At 23.6% G+C, this 22,367-nt stretch overlaps 2 protein-coding genes across 3 annotated transcripts; one reads left to right on the forward strand and one right to left on the reverse strand.

Moving 5' to 3' along the window:
• Positions 1-1,355: 1,355 nt before the first annotated feature.
• LOC129612255 (DE-cadherin) lies at positions 1,356-15,665 on the reverse strand. Its single transcript, XM_055525799.1, has 3 exons — positions 14,973-15,665; positions 4,424-8,630; positions 1,356-1,440 (listed from the first exon to the last, which is right to left on the reverse strand). Exons 1-2 carry the CDS (start codon positions 15,552-15,554, stop codon positions 4,743-4,745), a joined length of 4,470 nt encoding a protein of 1,489 aa, XP_055381774.1. The 5' UTR covers positions 15,555-15,665; the 3' UTR covers positions 1,356-1,440; positions 4,424-4,742.
• Positions 15,666-17,829: 2,164 nt separating this feature from the next.
• Positions 17,830-21,125, forward strand: LOC129612263 (F-actin-capping protein subunit alpha). 2 transcript variants are annotated; one of them, XM_055525816.1, is made up of 5 exons: positions 17,830-17,976; positions 18,231-18,490; positions 19,548-19,717; positions 19,781-19,954; positions 20,363-21,125. In XM_055525816.1, exons 2-5 carry the CDS (start codon positions 18,253-18,255, stop codon positions 20,636-20,638), a joined length of 858 nt encoding a protein of 285 aa, XP_055381791.1. In that variant the 5' UTR covers positions 17,830-17,976; positions 18,231-18,252; the 3' UTR covers positions 20,639-21,125. The 2 variants fall into 2 exon arrangements, with proteins under 2 accessions (XP_055381791.1, XP_055381790.1); XM_055525815.1 differs by having other exon boundaries at positions 18,245-18,490; positions 20,363-21,123.
• Positions 21,126-22,367: the final 1,242 nt, after the last annotated feature.

Below are 22,367 nucleotides of genomic sequence, written 5' to 3' on the forward strand. Positions count from 1 at the left end.
TAGCACATTTGTTGCAACAATGATATAATTCACAAAAATACGATTGCTGAGCCCAAATTGTATCCCTTTATGTAGCTTTTTAAAAAATTTGAAAAATTTTTTTTTATGCAAAACCGCCATATCTCTAGCTCGAAATTGTCGATTACAATAAATATCTTATTTCTATAACAAGAAAAAGATATGAACTCCAAAAATTTAAAATTTGATTGTTTTAGAAAGTGCAAAATGTTGAGTTTCATGTCAGTATTGCAGCAAACAAAACAAAATATTAAATTCATTTTGTTATTCAATTAAAAATGTAATTGGAATTGATAAATACATACATAAATGCATTATACATATTATATGTAATAAAGGGAAATGCAATATACATAATAATTTTTTTTTTAAATCAAACCAGTTCTGAATTTATTATATTTTTAAATGCATTGTAGTCGCATAATAAATTTAAAAAATTTTAAAAATTGTAAAAAATCGCTAATGTTTATTAATAAAGAATCAAATTTGAAATTCATTTTATTGGATAAAAAATTAAATGCAAAGTATAAATTAAAAAAAAAAGAAGATAAAAGTTTTTTATTAAAAATAAATTCAATTTCCAATAATTTTCAATCATTTAAGTATTGAATATATAATCTTTATTTTAGAATATCAATTAGGAATGTTTTATAATTTTCCTAAATACATACATATTTCATTACTTAAGAACAAAAAAAAAAAGAAAAAACTAATTCATTAATAAATTTAAAATGAATTTATACATATAAGTATGTACACTTATACATATATTTACTTATTATATAATATTAAAAATTTCTATAACTTATATAAAATGTATATTTAATATGTACATATACGTGTGTACATTATATGCATTTAAATAAACTTAATATTCATTATATAATTTTTTAAATTTTCTATTTATTTATATATTTTATAATTATTTATTTGTTTAATATAAACAAATATTATTAGTCTTTAAAAAGAAAAAAAAAATAAAATAAAAATCTTTAATTTAAAAAAAATTAAAGATTTGGCTAGTTTTTTATTTTGTGTTCTCGAAATTATTGTATAAGTAAAAATTAATTTACTCATAAAAATTTACTTATATAATATAATAGTATTTTATATAATACACAATATTATGATTTTATTTTGTCGTATTCAAATAAATTACTTAATTGATTAAAAAATATGTAGTTTTCTAATATATTAATAATTGATGTTGATATTAAATACTAGTTCGCTCTTACAGTGTACATACACATACATATTTTACATTTGAGGAGAAATAATTTTTACTATTTACTAAATCACTAAATTTTTTTTAAAACTTATTTAATTATACTACATATTTTTTTATATTTAGTGTAAGCATATGACCATTGTTGAATATATTTGCAATTTTTTTCCAGGAAATTGATCAAATTGATTAATAATCTGCGAAAGAGAAAAAAAAAGAAAAATAATTATATTATTAATAATAATTAATATTATATATAAATATAATATTACAGTAACTAATACAAATTTAAAATACGATACAATGTAATTTTAATGAATATTTTATTTGATAAGAATAATTAAAAAGTTAAAATGAATTAATAAAAAGCAATATGCATAAAGTTACTAATGCATAAATTGAGCCAAGCAAACTAAAGAGAATTACAATTAAGCACTCTTATTTAAATTACTTAAAACTTTCAATAAATATAAGTAACTAACAAATCGCGGATATGCATACTAAAAACAAATATTGAATCAATTTTTAAAACTAATAAAAAAATTCGGAAATTTATTTGCTGTACAGGTATCTCTCGCAAAACGCCGCCTTCTTTAACACGTTTTTAAGTTACATTTGTCTATGAGCTTGATTTTAATTAAATAACTCATATTATAATCATAGGTAAGTGATATTTAAAATTTCAATTGAAATTTGAATTACAATTGCTTTATTGTGAGCATTTTAATTGCCCAAAATTTTCTTTCTTCTCAAATTTCACTACAATAATATCAAAGTATAATACTTAATACATAATGAATGTATATGATCGAAATGAATTTAAACTTTCTGTACAAATATTAAATGTGAGAGTAAGTAAGTGTATAATTTTAATAAAATTTGCATTTTATAATTAGATTTTATGGAAAAGTAAATAAAATTTGTGAATCGGTGGTTTATTTATATATGTATTTTATAGCCAGCAATAAGTTGTATAATTTTATAAAATTTGTACATATCTAATTGATGACATAATAAACGTTGCGTAGCAATCATGTTAAGTAAAATAAAAGTAAGTAATAAATTGTACATAAGCAATTTTATTAGCATACAAGTAAATTTCCATAGTTAAATTAGTTTTAAATAATTTTTTTTTTGTGAAAATAATAATTACTTTAATTTAAAATGCATACAAAGATTAATTTCATATTTTCATTTTAATAGAAATATTTTTTAATCTCTTTCTTTTTATTGAATTAATTATGAAATTTTTAAAATTTTAATTAAATGAAAATTAATATAAACATAATAGTTACATGGTAAAATAATAGCAGTTTTTCCGCATTTTTCCACATTAATTGGCTTACAATAAATACGTTTAGGAATTCGATTAAGCACTAAATCTTTACAGTCTAGAAACTTTTTGAATTAGCACTACAATCATAATATATAAGTAACTAAAAACGTAAATCACAATCAACATGTAATAAAGTAAGCATATAAAAGTATTTTTTTTTTGACTTTGTTCAATGGTTTCAATCAGGTTTGCAATTAGTCATAAGATAAAATCAATTAAGTAAGTGATACATAACGAAAGCATATTAATCAAAAATCAAAAAGCAAAAAATTAATATACCTTACATTTTTACCATTTTGTACACTTAAAATTATCCAACTACAATGGAAAACTGATCTTGTCTTGAATTTTTCAGAAAAATAAATTAAAACTTAAAAAAAAAAAATTATTAAGAAAATGTTATTGAACTCATAAACTACACTGTTGGATACTTTTTGGATGCTGTTTTATTATGAATTTTCATAGTATATTTTATTTTTTAAATAATCATTAAACCAAAATTTAATTGAATACAGAGTTTTAATATTTTAAAGTATTTCTCTGCCTTTAAAGAATATTTCATTTGAGTATTTAATTTGTATTAAAAATTCGAAAAATCAAGTTTGTCAAGAATAAGTACATTTCTTTCTTACTAAAGTTATAACTAAAACTTTAGTTATAAGTAACTAAGAAGTTAATAGCAATTAGGACTTACAATTGTTTATTTCAAGCGCATATATATTTCAAAGCCTCTACTTTACTGAGATTTTAATACAAATACTCAAGTATGTACTTCTGTTAGGCATTTAATAAAAATTATAAAAAATAGTGATTCCCCTTTTAACAACTTAGTCATTTCAATTATTATTATTTATTTTTGATTACTTATCAATTTAAGTCACCCAATTATTTTGATATTATCATTAAAATGTTGAATAAGAGAAAATTTATTTATAGACAACGGCATCAAATATTTACAATATTTTATATTTCAATATGTAAGCAACTAAAATCATTTTATTATATCACGTGTTGATGTACATGACGTAATTTTAGATACATACTTGAATATCGCGACGTTCTTTTAAAATAAAAGCAAAGAGAGCTGTGTGAATAACTACTTAATTACTTTTTTTTTCAGTGAATAAGTTGGTTAGTGGGTCAAAAGGTAATTAAGCGAAGATAAGAGTAATAATAGATTTTATTTGGAAAACGATTAATTAAGATTATAAATGATGGCTGATGTTATGTATAGGAACTTTAAAGCAAATATTGAAAAAAAAAATCTACAAATAAAAATCGAACTTAAAAATTAAGAGCATTTTTTAAGGAAATTTTGCAATTTTAAAGTTCCTAATTGATTTTGTTTTATATTTTAGAATTATTTATGTAGTTATTTAATGTCTTAAGATTTCGTTTAAAATTTGGGTTAATAACGAAAATCTGCGAAATACTTAATGAATTTCAAATTTTCTACAAAAGTAGAGCTGTTGCATTTTGCTACAAATTTGCTACTTGATAAGTACTTTTACATATATTGAATATAAGTATTTGTACTACTCAGAACTATTAAAAAAATTTTAATATCCAGCTGTGTTACTTTCAAATGGTTTAAGCTTATGAAATTGAAAAAATTAAAAGTATAAAAAAATACAAATTTGTAATAATCAACGTAAGTGTTTGCGCAGTGAACAATACTTTATCAAACTTGAAATTTCAAAATAGCTACTAATTACTCGTCAATGATAGCAATATACAGTAATAGCAATATAAGTTATGAGTACCTACTTATATTTAACTAACGTATATATGTACTTATTAAGTAAAATTAATTACAATACTTTTCATAAAAAATTTTTACTTACAAGTCTTTGGTTATTCTTAATGTTATTAAAATTTCACATTCCAAATAGAAAAAAATGCAAATAAATTGATCCTGCTTTAAATGCTTTCGACATTGGAAAAATAAAAATTATGCAATCACATGTGAACGCTAATTATTTATAAATCTCTTCTGGTTTTATGAAAAAAATAATTTCGATCGTTTTCTCCTTTATCTAAACAGATGTTTTTAGTTCTCATTACACACTGTGAATTTTCAATTAAAACCATAATATTTTTTCGTAATTATTTTCTTTTCTTCTTTTTTTAAATTATTTTATTCTAAATTTAATTTAAATTAGTTCATATTCTCCATCCCTGATCATCATCTACATTTGAATCTGTATCTGATGGTTCTTCACCATACATATCAGCTAATTTTCTAAAACGTGGTCCAAAATTTGATAAATAATCAAAATTCAAATCACCTTCATCTGTACATGATGCTAAACTAGATAAACTACCATCACTATTACCATCACCTTCATATGCATAATGTCTAACATCATCTATAGGATATGCACCTGAGTCACGATCACAACTATCTTTTTTATCAACTAAGAAACCACCGATATCTGGCACCTCATTTGGATCTTTCATATGATGTGCTGGATGCATACTTTCTTTATATGGTTTGTCTTCATAATATGGTTGAGATCTTAAAACATTTAAATCATATTCGGTGTCACGTTCACCGCCACCTTCATCTTCATAATTAATAATTGTTTCTCTAATATCATCCATATCTTTTTCATGCCAACCATTTTGCTGACGTTTTTGTACTACAACAGCTAATAATAATATTAATAGAACAGCAATACAAACTAATATTGCAATTAAAAAGTTACGATCAATTCCAAATGATACAGCTACCGCAATAGCATTTTGGCAACCAGGATCAACTTTATAATATAAAGCCGGTGAACCAATATTATATGTTACACCATCAACCGTTAAATTTTTAATACATCCATGATAGCCAATCGTTTCAGGTATATGAGTCCAATTTAATTGTCTTCCTAAACGTTTTAAATCAACAGGTGTACCACCCAACTGAAGGGGTGCATTTACATTTAAAAATTCATTTGGTCCCTGTGGTGCTCCCAAGCTCATACAAGTTGATAATTTACAATTGGCAACAGTCATTTCTACACTAGCTCTTTGTAATAAAATTTCAATTTCATAATTTTGACCAGAACTTAATTTTATATGTTTATGTTCAATTTTTACCGCCCCTGTACCATAATCAACTGTAAGAACTGGATAACCATTAATCAATTCTAAAGCTAAAAAGTCTGATATTGGTAATAAAGGATTATAATTCATTGGACCAAAATACATAACCAAACCAGTATCGGTTTGTGGTTCTAATTCCATATAAATTTTTGTATTATCACATGGTGATATTGGAGGGTACATCGCATAACCGATACCATAGAATCCGATAGCAGTTAGTTCACAATTTGGACCATTAAAACCTTCTGGACATTGACAGCCTTCATCATGATGTATCCCACCATTTAAACAATAATGTTTCACATCAGATTCACAAACACATTCAGCTTTGGTGTAAGCATTCACTCCCACAAATGATGTTGTATTTGAATAAACCAATAATGGTACAGATGACTTATGTAATATAGTTTTACACGAACTTTCACATGTTTGTTTCTCAATTAAACATTCATCAATATTAACCATTAGAATTTGTACACCTAAATCTTCTTCGAAATCTTGCCGTGCTTGTGCAACCATACCATTTAATTTTTCCATTTCATAATATGGACTTCCGTGAGCTGAGAATCTTACATCTAATGTTGATGCATTATAAGCTAAAACTGTAAATACATCTACATTATTAGTCGATATATTAAACATCCTAGCAAGACTATTTTGGAAACGATCTTTTAAACTTAAGGCTGTTGGATCATTACGTGGAACTTTAATGAAATCTTCGGCTGTTATATTATATAAACGCACTGAACCACTTTTATCGACAGCTTCTTCAGGTATTATCTTTACAATTACCGTTACATCTGCATCAACTTGATGTCTTTCAATTATATCTGATTCTTCAGTAACAGCAAATGTTAAAGTATATTCTCCAGCTGGAGTTTTTTCTGTCATTGTAATCATGCCAGTATTTTCATTAAGTTGAAACCGTTCATGCGGCATACCATATTTCCAAGTGAACATTTTATCACCTAAATCCCAATCATCTTTGTCATCAACAAATACACGTCCAATTTCTGTGTCAGGAGCATCACCGTTAAAATTGTAAACAAATATGCGACTTGAACCAGATTCCATAGCATTATCATTTACATCACCAATTATTAAATGTAAAATACTAACATCACTTTGACGCGGCTGACCCGAATCGAAAATTCTTATCGGAATGAAATATTCTTTTTGTTGCTCACGATCAAATATTACATTTGCATACAAATAATCACTATCAATAGAAAATTTATCTTTGATATCTTGATCAGCATCTGTATCAATGCCGTAAGTAAATGGCGGTCCATTCTGTTGTTCATCATAATCAATTGCTTGCAACTGTATTATTTGACCTGGTCGACGATTTTCTTGCCATATTACTGGCATTCTTAATGACAAATGTGGTGCATTGTCATTAATATCGATTAAAGTAATCGTAATATCCTCAACAGATTGTTTACCATTAATGCTACCATTATCATCAGTTGCTCTTAACCAAATTTGCCAATATTTAAAACCATTTGGTAAATCACGATCTAATGGTTGTATTAATTTTAAACAACCTGAATCGTCAATTGATAAAAATTTTCTTTGATCCGGTTTAACAATTGAATATTTTATGCCTTGATCAGCATTACGATCTTTAATATCTGGATCATAAGCTTGAATTATTAAAATACAATCACCTAGTACAGTTTCTTCTTGTAAAGTTATATTATATTTTTGTAAAAATACAGGTGGGTTATCATTAACGTTTTCAAGTTTAATTGTAACGGTAGCATAATCGTCATATATTCCATCAAAAGCACGAATTTTTAAAGTATATTCAGTAATTTTTTCATAATCCAGTTGACGATTAACAGAAATTTTTCCAGTTAACTTTTCTATTTTGAATGCATCATCGATATTACCCGATTCAATAGTATAAAATATTTGTGCAGCATTATCTAAATCCACAGCACTTACTTCAATTACTTCATGATTGATATTTGCATCTTCTGGTAATTTGTCTGCAATATATTCATCACGTTGAAAGTGTGGTTTGTGATCGTTTTTATCAGCTATTTCAATGCGAAATACTTGTTGACCACGATTTGGTTCACCATTATTAAATAATGAAGATGCAGAATTATCACTTGCAATTACCTTAACATTATAAAAATCTCGTTCTTCTCTATCAAATGTTGTTAACGCTGTAATATTACCAGTATGTGAATCAATTGTAAAATAATCTTTATTATCAGCTAATTCAAATGATACAATATTATTTGCTGAAGTTCCATCCATATCAAATGCACGAACTTGCATTACAGCTGTACCAGCTGGTTCATTTTCAGATATCGTACCAATTTTAACTTCAGTAAAGAATGGTATATTATCATTGACATCTTCTATTTTAATTTTAATTAAATGTTCTGCAACTAAATCCCAAATATTCCTGACACTAACTGTTAATGTATATTCTGTTATAGCTTCATAATCTAATGATTTACCTAAATTAATTGTTACAGTATCACCATGTTGATTTAATACAAACGTTTTTTTGCTATTTGTTTGTTCGGTTCGACCTGTTATTAATTCAAATATTACTTCAGGTTGATCAGGTACATTTGATATTGCTCTTAATGTTGTTATATTATAACCATAATCAGTAAAATTTTCTTTTAAATAAATTGGTTGTTCTGGTGCATCAATAAATCTTGGTGGTTTCTTAGATGATTCGATAACTGTAATTTTGACTTCAGTATCAGCATCTTGTTGTGGGTCTGGTACAATATTATATGCTCGAACATTGATATAATATGATTGACCAGGTCTTTTATCTATAGGGCGATTTAAATATATGATACCATGTGCTTTATCAATACGAAAATATTGATAATCACGACCAGGTAATATTTCATATTCAACTACACTATTATTTCCATCATCAAGATCAGTAGCTGAAATACGCATTACAACTCTGTTAACCTGAAATAAAATAATAAAAAAAAAATAGAGAAATTAATTATGAATTTTTAAAATAAGTTTAATAAAAATTTTGAATTTTATTTTGCAAGCAAAAATCCTGATTAAAATTTCTCATATTCATAATTTCTCACGTTCATTTAACGTAAAAAGCAAGTCGCAAGTCTATTAATTAAGGTCTTGTTTTATTTTCTTCTTTTTTAGGGACACTTTGGGTAGACCCTCGCTGGTGGGCAGTTCATTGTGTGATATTTCGCCGAAAAAATTTCTCGGATTCATTAGAAATCTGGATCCCGAGGGGGTGCTTTAGGCAAGGCAATGGGTACTTGCAGTACCTCATCACCCTAATCTGCAATCTTCTTCTTTGTTGTTTAGTCAAACAGTATTTTTTATTTTACTCTAACTAAAGAGAACGAACAGGTCCTTTACTCACTTAATGTTTTAAATTTGCAGATTTATTGAAGCACTACTCGTAATATAAAAAATTAATCTAAAAGTAAGTACTCTTTTTTCAATTTAAAAAGGAATTTATTTTTTATATTATTTACTACCTAAACTAACATTCGTGATAATGTTGCTAATTATTATTAATCACTTTGGAATGTAGACATACAGGTTAATGAAAAAGCAAAAACAAAATGTTGCAACATTTTATAATTATACAAAAATAATTGAAATTATTTATATGTGGCTACTTATTTGCAAATTCTAAGAATAAATTTGTTATTCTTTGCTTATAAATATAAGAAATGGTCAGAAAAGTATATATAGTACCTATATACTTACTTAACTAGTGGTTAGCTATGTGGGTTTAAAGACTAACTGAACATAAGAAAACATAAAAAGTGAGTAACAAACTAAATAAATATTTTTCTACATTTTGAATAAATTGCATTCATAGATTTCTAGATGTTAATTAATATTGAAAACATTATTCATTAAAAAAAAATTACATGTTTGGTTTTTAAATGTGTACGGTATCTACATAAGTACTTAGTATACACACAGAACTATTAGTCAAGAGTTGAATTTTTACTAAACTAAATATTAGCCACAATTAAAATTGTATTGAATTAAGTAACGCATAAAGAACATTTAAAAGTACTGAAATATTAAATACTGAATTATTTCTTATAAATATTTGGAAAATATTCTGCCATAATAAATAGGACTAGTTAATAAGTAAAAGTAAAACTGTTTAGAATTTGCATTTTATTCAGGAATTGACCATCTTATCGAACATATATCGATCCAAATAAAATATGCAAGCAAATAGGTAATTAAAAAATATTTAATTAAGTACTCAAATGTTAACTAATGATTTAGTATCTGTGCGCTGGTTAAGACTTATTACCTACCTCCCTTTAAATATTGACTACTAATTTGAGTTGACCTTGCAAAGAAGTTTTCGTAAAGAAAAACTTTTATGGTAATTAATAATTTAAGAGTTTCTCTCAACATAAAAAAAAATTACAACTTGTTGAAAGCTCAAACAAGTTCCATTAATAATAAAAATGTGAATAAAAATTAGAATTATAGAAATTATAGAAACTTAATTTATTAAACTTGCACATGGGAACTTGGAACAGCAATTGGATACAAAGCATTTCAATAGATACTTACAAAAAAAATATCAGGGGAAACACCTAAACTTAAATGAAAAATACGATACAGAAAGATTTTGTAAGAAACACGTGTTTTGTTGTGGTTACTTTTCTTTTTTACTCGCTAATGATATTAAAACAGAAATACATACATACATTTGTACTTATTTACATAAAAATTTATATAATAAGAAAATAAGCTATAAGTTTCTGTTTATTTTTCTTTACATTACATGCATGCATATGTAACATACAAACATATGTATACAAACATGTAAGTATGCAGAAGAAAATATAAATTCACTGTTTTAAAAATAGCTTAAGAATGTGTCATTCTTAGAAAAAGTCAAAAGAGCAATAACAACAAATTAAAGTAACAAAAGAAACAGAAAAATAACAAAAATGTTTTTTTTTTTATATTTCTGTATTAATTCTGTATTTCGTGTAATAAGCCCGCTAAATGAGTCTAAAGGCGTCGAAAATGTAAATTTGTGGCGTAAAATTGTAACTTAAGAGCTTATACATAAGTGTCTACATAATCATAGCTATGGCACATAAAATCAAACTAAGACTCAAAGAAGTTTAAGTAAGATTTAACATTGTAATTCTGAAATCTGAATAAGTATAGACAAAATGCATTAGGAAAAAAGTAAATATTTGAATATGATAAGAAATTTAATCAATTACATTGAAATCGAGCCAAAAGTTTCCCCATTATTTAACACCTTTAATATTTTAATAAGAACAAAAAATTTTAATATAATTATAATTTTTAATTAAAATTTTTTAAAATTAAATATATTCCATTAAAGAACAAAAAATCACGATAAAAACTAACAATTTCAATTATAAATTTTTAATTTTCTTGCTTTAGCAAGAAAAGTTGGTCTTGCTGACAAGAACTATGATGTATGATTAAAATTAACGAACAAGTATGTAAATAAAAACAAAAAGAAATGAAAAATATAAGTATAATAAGTAACCAAGTGACAGAAATTGAATAAACAATCAGTTTGCTAAAGCAAAACAAAAAAAAAAAAAAAACAAGGAAAACACATAGTGAATGAAAAAAGAAAAAGGAATAAAAACATTCAAGACAATGGATAGAATCGGCGCCAACACTATTCAGTCTACAAATGATAAATAAAAATGTCTAATTAAATGATTTATAAAAAAAAAAATAACTAATAAAGAATAATAAAATTCATAGTAACCCTCTCAAACTTGATTACAAGTTTACAACCTAAGTTTGAATACAGCAATACTCCAGATCATACGACAGACCTATATACTCAGTGTCTTGAAAAATATATTATGGGAAAGGAGAATCCTAAATTAATATTGTTAATCAATATCAAATGCATGTCGGCAAGCAACTAACTACTTATTAAGCGCAGTAAACATTTTACATAATTTAATTTTACTTTATCTAATTTAATAAAGTTCTTATTTTAAAATTATTTGTTTAGTTTCTTACTTGAACTGTGTTAATTCTTACATAATTAATATATCTAAGTAAAGTAACTACCACTAAAATTAATTAATTCTTCAATAAATACGATACTCAAGCAATAAATTTTAAAAATTACAATTCCTTATTCTTGTTGTAATCTAATCTTAAACAAATTCTAAAAGTACCTACTTAACGTATAGTTGCTTTTTTAAGCAAATATTTTTTTATCCTCAAAAGTTGTAGACACCTATTTAAGTACCTATGATTAATCTTAAATATGCATAACTAAGTGAATAACCTAAGATAAGAAGATCTAAAATCAATAATTCTTCATTCATTCACCTGAAAAATTAACATTTTGAATTGAGTATATTTCATTTGGTATTATAAAAATTGATAGTTTGTATTTATGTACTTAACTTGTAATAATTAAGTTTTTTTTTAAATATAAAAACTGAACTGTAACCAGGTGTGTATAACCATTTACGTATCAAAACCCAACAAATATACAGTTCTGTTGTTAAATACCTATACTTCCTAACAAAATTAAGTAAATATGTTTTTCTGTATTTAAGCAAAGTTTAAATAGAACAAAAAACAATACATATACCTACCTACCTACTTTCAATAATTCGTTTTTGAAAATACAAAAAAAAAACTAAAGAAAAGAAGAAAATCAATTCAAAAATGGCAAAGAAAGTTAACAGTTGGGCGGCAAAAATACTATATAAGTCAGTTTAAAGCAAATGCTTTTTATACTTATTGTTATGTACACACTTTCTAATATACTTAAGTATATAAGCATAAAAAATTTTTTAGCTATTTCTATTTATTTTTGTTATTAATTTCCGTCTTTCATAAAGAATAAGTAGTAAATGAAAAAATTGAGGTACCTACTTAATATAAATATACAAAACTTCCTATAGAACTAATATTTTTGCAAGTATAACATAACTATTGCAAAACAATTTATAGTGGTATACTTAAACAGGAACCTAAAAATATAAAATTTGCAAAAATTTATTGAATATCGAATCCATACTTGTATTATATTAAATACCATGAAATAATTTATGGCAATACTCTCAAAGAGAAAAACACTAAACTGCCTCAGAAGTAGAAATTATGAACATGTTAATTTATAACTGAGATTTAATACACATTTCAGTTTCAAATTAAAGATTTAATACACATTTCCTGCTTTACTAATTCAAATTATAATTAAAGAACGCACCTTTTTAGATTTTGTAATACCGGTTGAGACATTCAGATATCTATTATAATTACGTACTAGTACCACTAATTAACCAGATATCTAAGTATAATTACGTACTAGTACCATTTACCTTCTTACTTACTTAATAATATTTTCAAGTTCAATAAACAAATCAGCTTAAACCAATTGAAATTTATTTGAAAATAATATTGATGTCACCGGTGACTCATTAAATATAAAAAGCAGATTATGATCATTAATCGTGAACTTAAAAATAAATTTCTTAAATATTTTCATTTAACGAAAATATCAAATGCTTAAACCAAACTATTACGTAATATTAGTGAATAAGTTGAATTTAATTGGAAATATTAAACATCTAATTAATTATTAATCCAATTCAATAAAATAAGCTTTTTTCGAAAAATTAAGGAAATCAAACTGATTCAATATCTAATTGAATAAATGAAGGAAATGCAATACTTATATAAAATTCACATTCCTTCTTTTAAACCCAACATAAATAAATTATTTACAGGATTCTTATTATGTAGATTTTTAAATCTTATAATAATGCTGAATTTAATAATCTGGACAACTAAAGTATTAAAAATTCCAATCTAATAATATCGAACTGAAAATTCTTCTAATATTACAATTAAGTAGGCACCTACCTGTCTATTTATTTTTGAAAATGAAGTAGGTAGGGCCTTACCTACAATCACCTAGATACCTGTGAACCTTTCTTCCGTTCGGCAAATATTTTTACAAAAATTTTTTATATTAAATAATAGTAAAGTACTTAAAAGAATTTAAAAACCAATATTGAATTCTTAAACTGATTAATTAATATTTTCACAAAAAAAAAACTAATACTTATGTAAGTAGGTGACAATTTAATTTTTAATTCAACTATCGTATATTAACTTTTATTAAAAGCATAAAGGTAACATACCTGATATAAATATTAAAAATTAATACACACCATATTCAATGCATACAAAGTTTCTTGATTTCTTAATTTGGAAATATTAAAATTCAACCGTGAAATAAATTGTATTCAGTTAATATTAATTAAAATAACGATAAATATGTGCTTAGTTTAATGACGTAAGTTAATATCTGTGCATATACGCAAAATTTGAATCATTTGCCGGTTCTTAATAAGGAAATTCTGTGTAAAATTATGTCTTTTTGGGTATCTAAAGATATTTAGAAAGGAAGAACTTGTTTTTTCAAACTTAAAAATTGCAAAAATTGTATTTAGTTAAAACAATACAAAAAAATTAATATTGAATTTTAAAAATAATCACCTATCCAGTTATTTATCTTATCACATCATTAAATTTTATCAATTCATTATCAAATTATAGATATTTTTTATTTTTGGAATCGTTCGGATAAGATTTTTACTTAAGTGAATTATACAATATGTACATAGTTCAGTACAGCTAATTATATTGAAATGTGAACAACACTTAGCTATGAATGAATATTTAAGCAAGCCCATAGGTAAGTAGGTACATATTATGTTCCTACTATCATATTTTTTTAAAGTTACAGGTAAAAATCATGTAAACTTAATTAAACTTATTAACCTATTCATTGACATATTTTTCAAATTTTGTTATTTTTTATAAATAAAATAAATTATTAAATTTTATACGAAATTGTTGATATTATGCATCTTCTTATTACGTAAATAATTATTTGCACAACATGTTTAAGTATAGAGAACGAGTAACACTTGTTGAATGTGTATTATTGCTGGGAACATGGAATTTTTAAAATGATTTATTTTAAACCTAAATGTTATGTAGCGGTTATTGTTTACCTACATAAATAACTAAGTTAGTGTCTACTTAAAAGAGATGCTTCGGAGGTACATTCAACTAAATTTCCTGGTCAAATTGATACTAAGTAGATAGGTAGGTAAGTGCTTTGAATATTTCAATAAGTATGCAGCAAATTAAGAATAAACTTTTAAAATGTAAACAAAAATAGTTAATCATGCCAATTAGTCAACTATTCAGAGTTTAACCATAATCATTGTTTTAATATTAAAAACTTACCAATGTATCTTCGGACATTAATTCCTCATATTTTGCTTTATTAAATACTGGTGGATTATCATTTATATCCTCAATGGTAACTTTAAATGTGCATACATCATCTAATGGTGGACGACCATTATCTGTTGCTTGTACAGTAATATAAACTTCTTTTTCGTGTATTGGTTCATCGCGATCGAATATATGTGACGTTGTTATAACACCGGTTTTCGGATCAATACGAAATTTTGGACGTTGTGCAGCAGCCGATACAAAACTATACCGTATTGTATTATTAACATCCGGATCTTCGGCTTCAACTTTAATAACAAATGCACCGGCCGGTTGTTCTTCTTTAACCGATGGACCAATATCTTTACAATCTTTAAATGCCGGTTTACGATTATCATGCCAATTAGCCAAACTGATCGAATTCGAATCACGTTTTAAACGATTTAAAATTAACGATTCTTGTTCATATTCATTTTCCCGAAATAATGTCGTTGAATTTTCATATTTAGTTCTTTTTGTTGGGGAAACTTTACTAATTAATATTAAAAAACTAACTAGTTGCAAAATTATATTAATTTTTGATTTTTTCATTTTTTACTATTATTTTAATTTCTTCTTCTTTTTTTGACTTAAATATTTTTAAATATGAATTTTTTATTCACTCTTTTTTTATTTATATTCAAAAGGCACCAATATTTAGAATACGATTTTTTCTTTTATTTTATATTTAACTAACTACATATGAAAATCGTTAGTGTATTAAGGTAAAGTTTATTATAACACTTTCCACACAATGGAAAGCTAAATAATATTTTCCTCTTCAATTTAAATAAACTTTTGTATATTTTTTAATAATTTGTTTCGAAAATTTAATTATTTTTTGGGTATTTTCGATTTTTATTAATTTTCTTTTAAAATTTTTTTCGAAGATTCATTATTATAATTCAAATATAAATTTGTATTCATATAAAATCACCTCGTCGTCATTTTGAATTTTTTTATTTTATTTTAAAAAAATAATTTGTTGAAAACTCAGAATGCATTCTTTTTTAACTTTTTCTTTATATAAAATTGAAAATACTGTACCACCGCTCTCACATATACATTGATACGGAGGAAATAAGGCAATAAAAACAAAAGAAAAAAAATAATAATAAAACTATTCAAACAGGTAAATCCAGGTAGAAAAACGACTTGTCGGATTTCAAATAATCATTCCAATACTAATAAAGGCTGTTTAACAACTTTTTTTTTTCTTCTTCATGTATTTGTGTATAGTAATAATCACATTTCATCAAAATTTATTTGTTTCAAAATTATCGATTTATGATTTTATTTTGTTAATATTTTTATTTAATTATTATCAATGCCCACGTAAAATAAATAAACCGTTATTTATATATTAGAATTATTTTAAACACGAGTTCGTAAACAGAAATTAAAAACATAACGAAATCGCCGTACTATTAATTTAATTCTTCACACGTTGACATCTCAAAATAAACTGAAATGTAAAAATCAAAAATGAAACATTCCATTTCGATTCCACATAAACTCTCCACTCCACAAATTTGTATTATTTTTCTGTTAGTTTTTGTTGTCACACTTTTGCGCTATCGACGATTCTCGAATATCTTTAAAGCATACGATTTTTAAAATAATTGACATTTGAGATGCAACTTTCATGTATTATTTTTTTTAATATTACAAAAAATTCTATTAATGTGATTTTAATTTTATTAAAAAATATTTTTAAATATGTAAAAAATGTGTGCATGTAGATATTTATTCATCATTTTATTGTGTATTATAAATATTAGCAACATTACCAGATAACGAATTGAATGCAATTGTTTTATAGCAAATTGTATTGCTACTATGTTATGGAAATTTACTAAACTTGCAATTTGTGAACATTACGATTTGAAAAAGTCGGCTGCATTTTTGCAGCAAATACATCACCTCGTCGCTAAACTGATGAAATGCAGCTTTAGAACTGAGTTCATAAGGGCTACATACTTGAACTCAATTTTATTTTTGACTTGATTAAATTAAAATTCTTTTTCTCTTTTTTAACAAAAATTATTTGATAAAAAGTCTCATTTGGGAAATATTCAACTTTATTACGATTAGTATAATTTATATAGCTTAATATAATATAATAGTTAATTAATTTTTTTTAAATTTATTAAAAAAAATTCTTGAATGCTTGAACGAAATTTGAGAATAAAATCCTTATATTACATTACAAATACAGAATATTATTTTTTTTGACAATTTTAAAACAAATTACTTCTTTTGATTTTTTTTTTAGATAGGACATGGAACAAAAAATTTTTTTTGAGTTGAGTACTTTAATTAAATTAAAATATCCCCAAAAAGATTGAGTTTCAGATGTTCGGAAATAAAAATGACATGGAAATAAAATTTGAAATTGAAAAATCCGAATTGAAGACAAAAACAAAAGAAAAAGACGTGAATTATTCAACCAATTGAATCTATTAAGTCATAGAATTCTATATTAGGCAATTTTATTTACATAATTTTTTCAATTTTAAATACATCTGTTTTAGTTTAAATTTAAATTAAAACCAAATTGAAATCAAATTAAAATTTAAATTAAATTCAGTATCCTTTTTATACTAACCTCCATTTTCGATTCACTGCTTCCTATTTGAGTTGATAAAAAAATGAATCGTTAAATCAGTTTTAAGAAAATTGGCGATAAATAGTGTAGACTCTACTTTATAAATTTTAAAATTCCCGCTTGTTATAATGTCATTTATTACGTTTTGTAAAAGCTGTCATTTACTATTACCAAATAATCTAGTACTATTCTAACTTGCAAAAAAAAAAGAGGAAAAAACTTGACAACAGCATTAAAAACGATACGAGTTAAAAAAAAGTGCATTCTTCCTTAATTAAATTTTATTTTGTTAAATTAAAAATATATAAAATTCCAATTATTATTAAGACGCATTTAAATATATATTTTTAAGTTTCTACTATAAAGGTTTGTAATAAAAATGATATTAATAATTATAAAAAAATGAATTAAAACATTTGTGCTAAAACATGAATCATAAATTTTTGACAACATCTATTACATCGCGATGAAATCGTCATCACAGTTGAAAAGAGAAAATTGACACTTAATAACCAAATAAATTTTTAAAAGCAAATTTTTTATATGAATCAATCGAAATTTTAAAATACTTTTTTTTTTTTATAAAAAATAAAAAAATTTTTTTTTTTATTAATAATTAGCACTTATATTTTAGTTATTATTATGGAGAGTGAGATCAGTGATAGTGAAAAGGTTAGAATTGTTTCTGATTTTATATTGCATGCACCACCTGGAGAATTCAATGAAGTATTTAATGATGTTCGTGAATTATTAAAAAATGATGCTTTATTAAAAGAAGGAGCAAGTGCTGCATTTGCTCAATATAATAAAGATCAAATAACACCTGTTAAAATTGAGGGCAGCGACCATTCAGCTGTGATTACTGAATATAATGACTTAGGTAAGCATAATGGTTTATAAAATTATTACATACTATATATAAATAGATATAGTATATTATAAATTAATGTTAATTAAAAATGGAAAATCAAGGTGTTGGCAAGATTATTATTTCCCAAAATAAATTAAATTTAAAACAACAATATAATAAAATACAATAATAGTACATAATATGCTACTTATATACTAATTTGTAAGAATGTAAGTTGATAAAAGTAATAAATTGAATAAGGTAAAATTCGAGTTTAAGTTGCTATGACCATATATGGTCATAATAATTTATGTTTAAATATTTGTATTGGATTTGTCAAAACCGATATATTGACATAAGCTTTACTTGAAATATCTTTTTAAAAATATTATTGCATAAAAAGCTAAAACATAATTATGTTCTTTCCAGATAAGGATAGTCAAAAAGAATAAAAGAAAAAGAAAAAAATAGGGATACATAATCGTTATTATGGGAAAATAATTATTATTATTGTTATTGCCAATAAAAAATCCGATAAGTCGATTTGACAAAAATATATAAGTACATTTGTATATACATAAGTATATGTACATACATATGTGTACGTTAAGTTATATATTAATATAAGTGGTATATGTTAAACTTAAAATAGGTCTTTCCCAGAATAAATTTTTATGTATATACAAAATTTATATAGGTCATTTTGGCTTTTTAAGATTTTCTACCAAAATTTCTCAAAATATGAGGTCAACTTAAAAGTTTTGCTTTACTAAATTAAAGAAAAAATCAAGTTATCAGATTTTGATAACGTTCGATAAAAATTTATTACATTTGAATTACAAAAAAAAAAAAAAGGTGTAGCCTGTTTTATGTTTGTTTATTTCTGATTAACATTTGTAGAATAAAACGCATTATATAAGCTTATACATACTAAATACATAGTCAAGTACCTATATATTATATATAAAATAATTTCTTGCTTTATTTAAATTGAAATTAAAACTTATATTATTGTGTACCTTTCTTATCTACATCAATATGAATAAATAATATAAATTGAAATGTATTTTTTTTTGTATTTTATTAGGAGGCGGTCGATTTTATGATCCCAGAACTAAACAAGCATTTAAATATGATCATTTACGTAAAGAAGCATCCGATTATCAAAATTATGAAACTGATTCGAATTCAGAATTATGGCGATCCGCTTTAGATATAGAAACAATAGCTTATACTGCCAATCATTATAGACATGGTGTAAGTAAAATTTATAATTTATAATTAAAATTATGTTGTAAATTATATTTGTGTATATATTAGGTATGTTCTGTATTTGGTAAAACACAAGGTAGTCAAATTACACTAACAATTTGCATTGAAGATCATCAATTTCAACCAAAAAATTATTGGAATGGTAGATGGCGATCACAATGGCATGTTTCTTTTACTCCTGGTAGCCCAGTTACTGAAGTTAAAGGTGTTCTTAAAGTTCAGGTAATTTTTATAGATATAATTTTCTGAATTATTTTAGATTACAACATGTATAAAAACCGTATAATGAAAATTTTCAAAAGTTCACTCATAATTTTCAAAAGTACATTTATAAATAATATGAATGACTCATTCATATATTTTTTTATTGAAATCATTGAATTTATATTTTTAATATAAACAACCAAAAACCCAGCTTGGTTTTGTATTAATTTTGATTACCACAAAAGCTTCTATATAGAATAAATTTTGTTCTATTTTTGAATTTTTAATAATTTAGAAAATAAATTATTAAAAAATTTATTAATTATTGAAAATTATTTAATTATAATTTTGTTTTTATTAAATTTTTAAAAAACACTAAAATTCAATATTCTTTAATTCTTTTTTTTTTTGTTTCTTTTATTTTAGGTTCATTACTACGAAGACGGTAATGTGCAATTAGTATCATCAAAAGAATGTCGTGAACCCTTAACAGTCACAAATGAACAGCAAACAGCAAAAGATATTATAAAAATAATTGAAGAAGCTGAAAATGAATATCAAATGGCTATTTCAGAAAATTATGTCACAATGTCTGATACAACATTTAAAGCAATGCGCCGGCAATTACCTATAACAAGAACTAAAATTGATTGGGGTAAAATTGTTTCGTACAGTATTGGAAAAGAGCTGAAAACGCAATAAAATCTAAATAATAATAATAATAAATTACAAAAGGAACCATTTTTTTATAATTTTTTTTTTTTTTTTTTTATATTATATAAATATTATGTATAATTATACATATGTAATATATATTTTATATGCATACGTTAATGTATATATGTGTATGTACATATGTATATAAATAAAAGAAAAAGAAAACAACAAGAAGAAAAACCTATTAATTAAAAATTAAATTTTATTTAAATTTTTCCTTTTTCTCTTATCTGACAATTTTCAATTTTTTTTTTTTTCATTTTTTGGTCATTTTTCTTAAAAATAATTAAGAGAAAATAAAATTTTAAACACCACTCTTTTATCTTTTATTAGTTTTCTTTTTTTTTTTTTCAAATTAAAATTAAAAAAATAAAAAGCAAATAAATTTTTAAAACAAATTTATATCGTTGATAAATAAATTTATAATAAAAAATAAGAAAAGTAAAAAATTAAATCAAAAAAAAAAATTAGTAATATTAAAGACGACATTAATTGCCTGCTTATAATTCTAGAATTTCTAGAGATATAAAGTTAATTATAAAATATTAATCCTTTTGTTTTTATATTTTTAACAAATTTTTTTCCTTTTTTATATAAAATAAATATAAATAAAATGATAAAAAGATTAAAGATAAATTAAATTAAAAATTACAAAGCAAAGATATAAAATAATTATTCATGCATATTTTTTGTATAATTTTTTTTTTTTTTATATTTTCTTCCTTTATTTAAAATTTATTATAAATAAAGTATTTAATTGTAAAAATAAACAAAAAAAAAAGAAAATTTTTTAATTAAAAATAAAATAAAAAAAAAAAAAATTACAATTTTTGTCCGTTAGAAAAATTAAGATTTTTTTTTTTTTTTTAAGTGCGAAGAGAAAAAAAAAATCGTTAAATAAAGCTGTATAAGAAAAATTTATTACAAAAACAAAAAAAAAAATAAAATAAATAATAAAATAAAAATATAAATTAAAAAATAAAATTAAAAAGAAAATGAAACAATTTATTAAAGAAAATTTATAAAAAAAAGAAAATACAAAAATTAAAAAAAAAAATTAAAAAAAAAAAACAAAAACAATATTATTCCTTCTTTTATAATCAATTTATTAATGTATTAAATTTTATGTATTTTTTAAAATAATATAAAACAGAAAAAAAAAAAAATCACAAAACAATTTAAAATGATATTTTTAATTTAATTATTTCTATGCCTTTGTTAAAACTAGATTTTTTTTTTTTTAAATAAGATTAAAAAAATGAAAAGTGAAAACACAAAAAAACAAAAAGAAAAACTATGTAATTTTTTTTAATGTTGTAAGTGGTTTTTTTATTTTAAACATTATTTTGTTTTTTCATTTAAATTTTATATTTTAATAGACCACCTATTGGGTAGTGTGGCATCTGAATGCATATACCCATTTATGATTGCATCTGAATGAGATGAGGGTTATTTGTAATATGTACATATATTTTTTAAGCAGATGCTGGATTCTTAATTGATTTGTTATGGTAAACATGTAAATAAACTGGTAAAACTTTTAAGAATTACGTACACCATATTCTACCATATATTGTTAGTCGCATCACTTGATGGGATTATTTATTGTTCAAATATTCTGAATTCTAAAACATGCAGTTCTATTCTGAAAACTAAAAAAATCTTAGGTATATTGCATAATCTCAAGTGATACGACTAATTAACTGATATTCAT

This window comes from Condylostylus longicornis, unplaced genomic scaffold (assembly GCF_029603195.1).
Source record: "Condylostylus longicornis isolate FDR11 unplaced genomic scaffold, ASM2960319v2 ptg000064l, whole genome shotgun sequence".
Taxonomy (NCBI): domain Eukaryota; kingdom Metazoa; phylum Arthropoda; class Insecta; order Diptera; family Dolichopodidae; genus Condylostylus; species Condylostylus longicornis.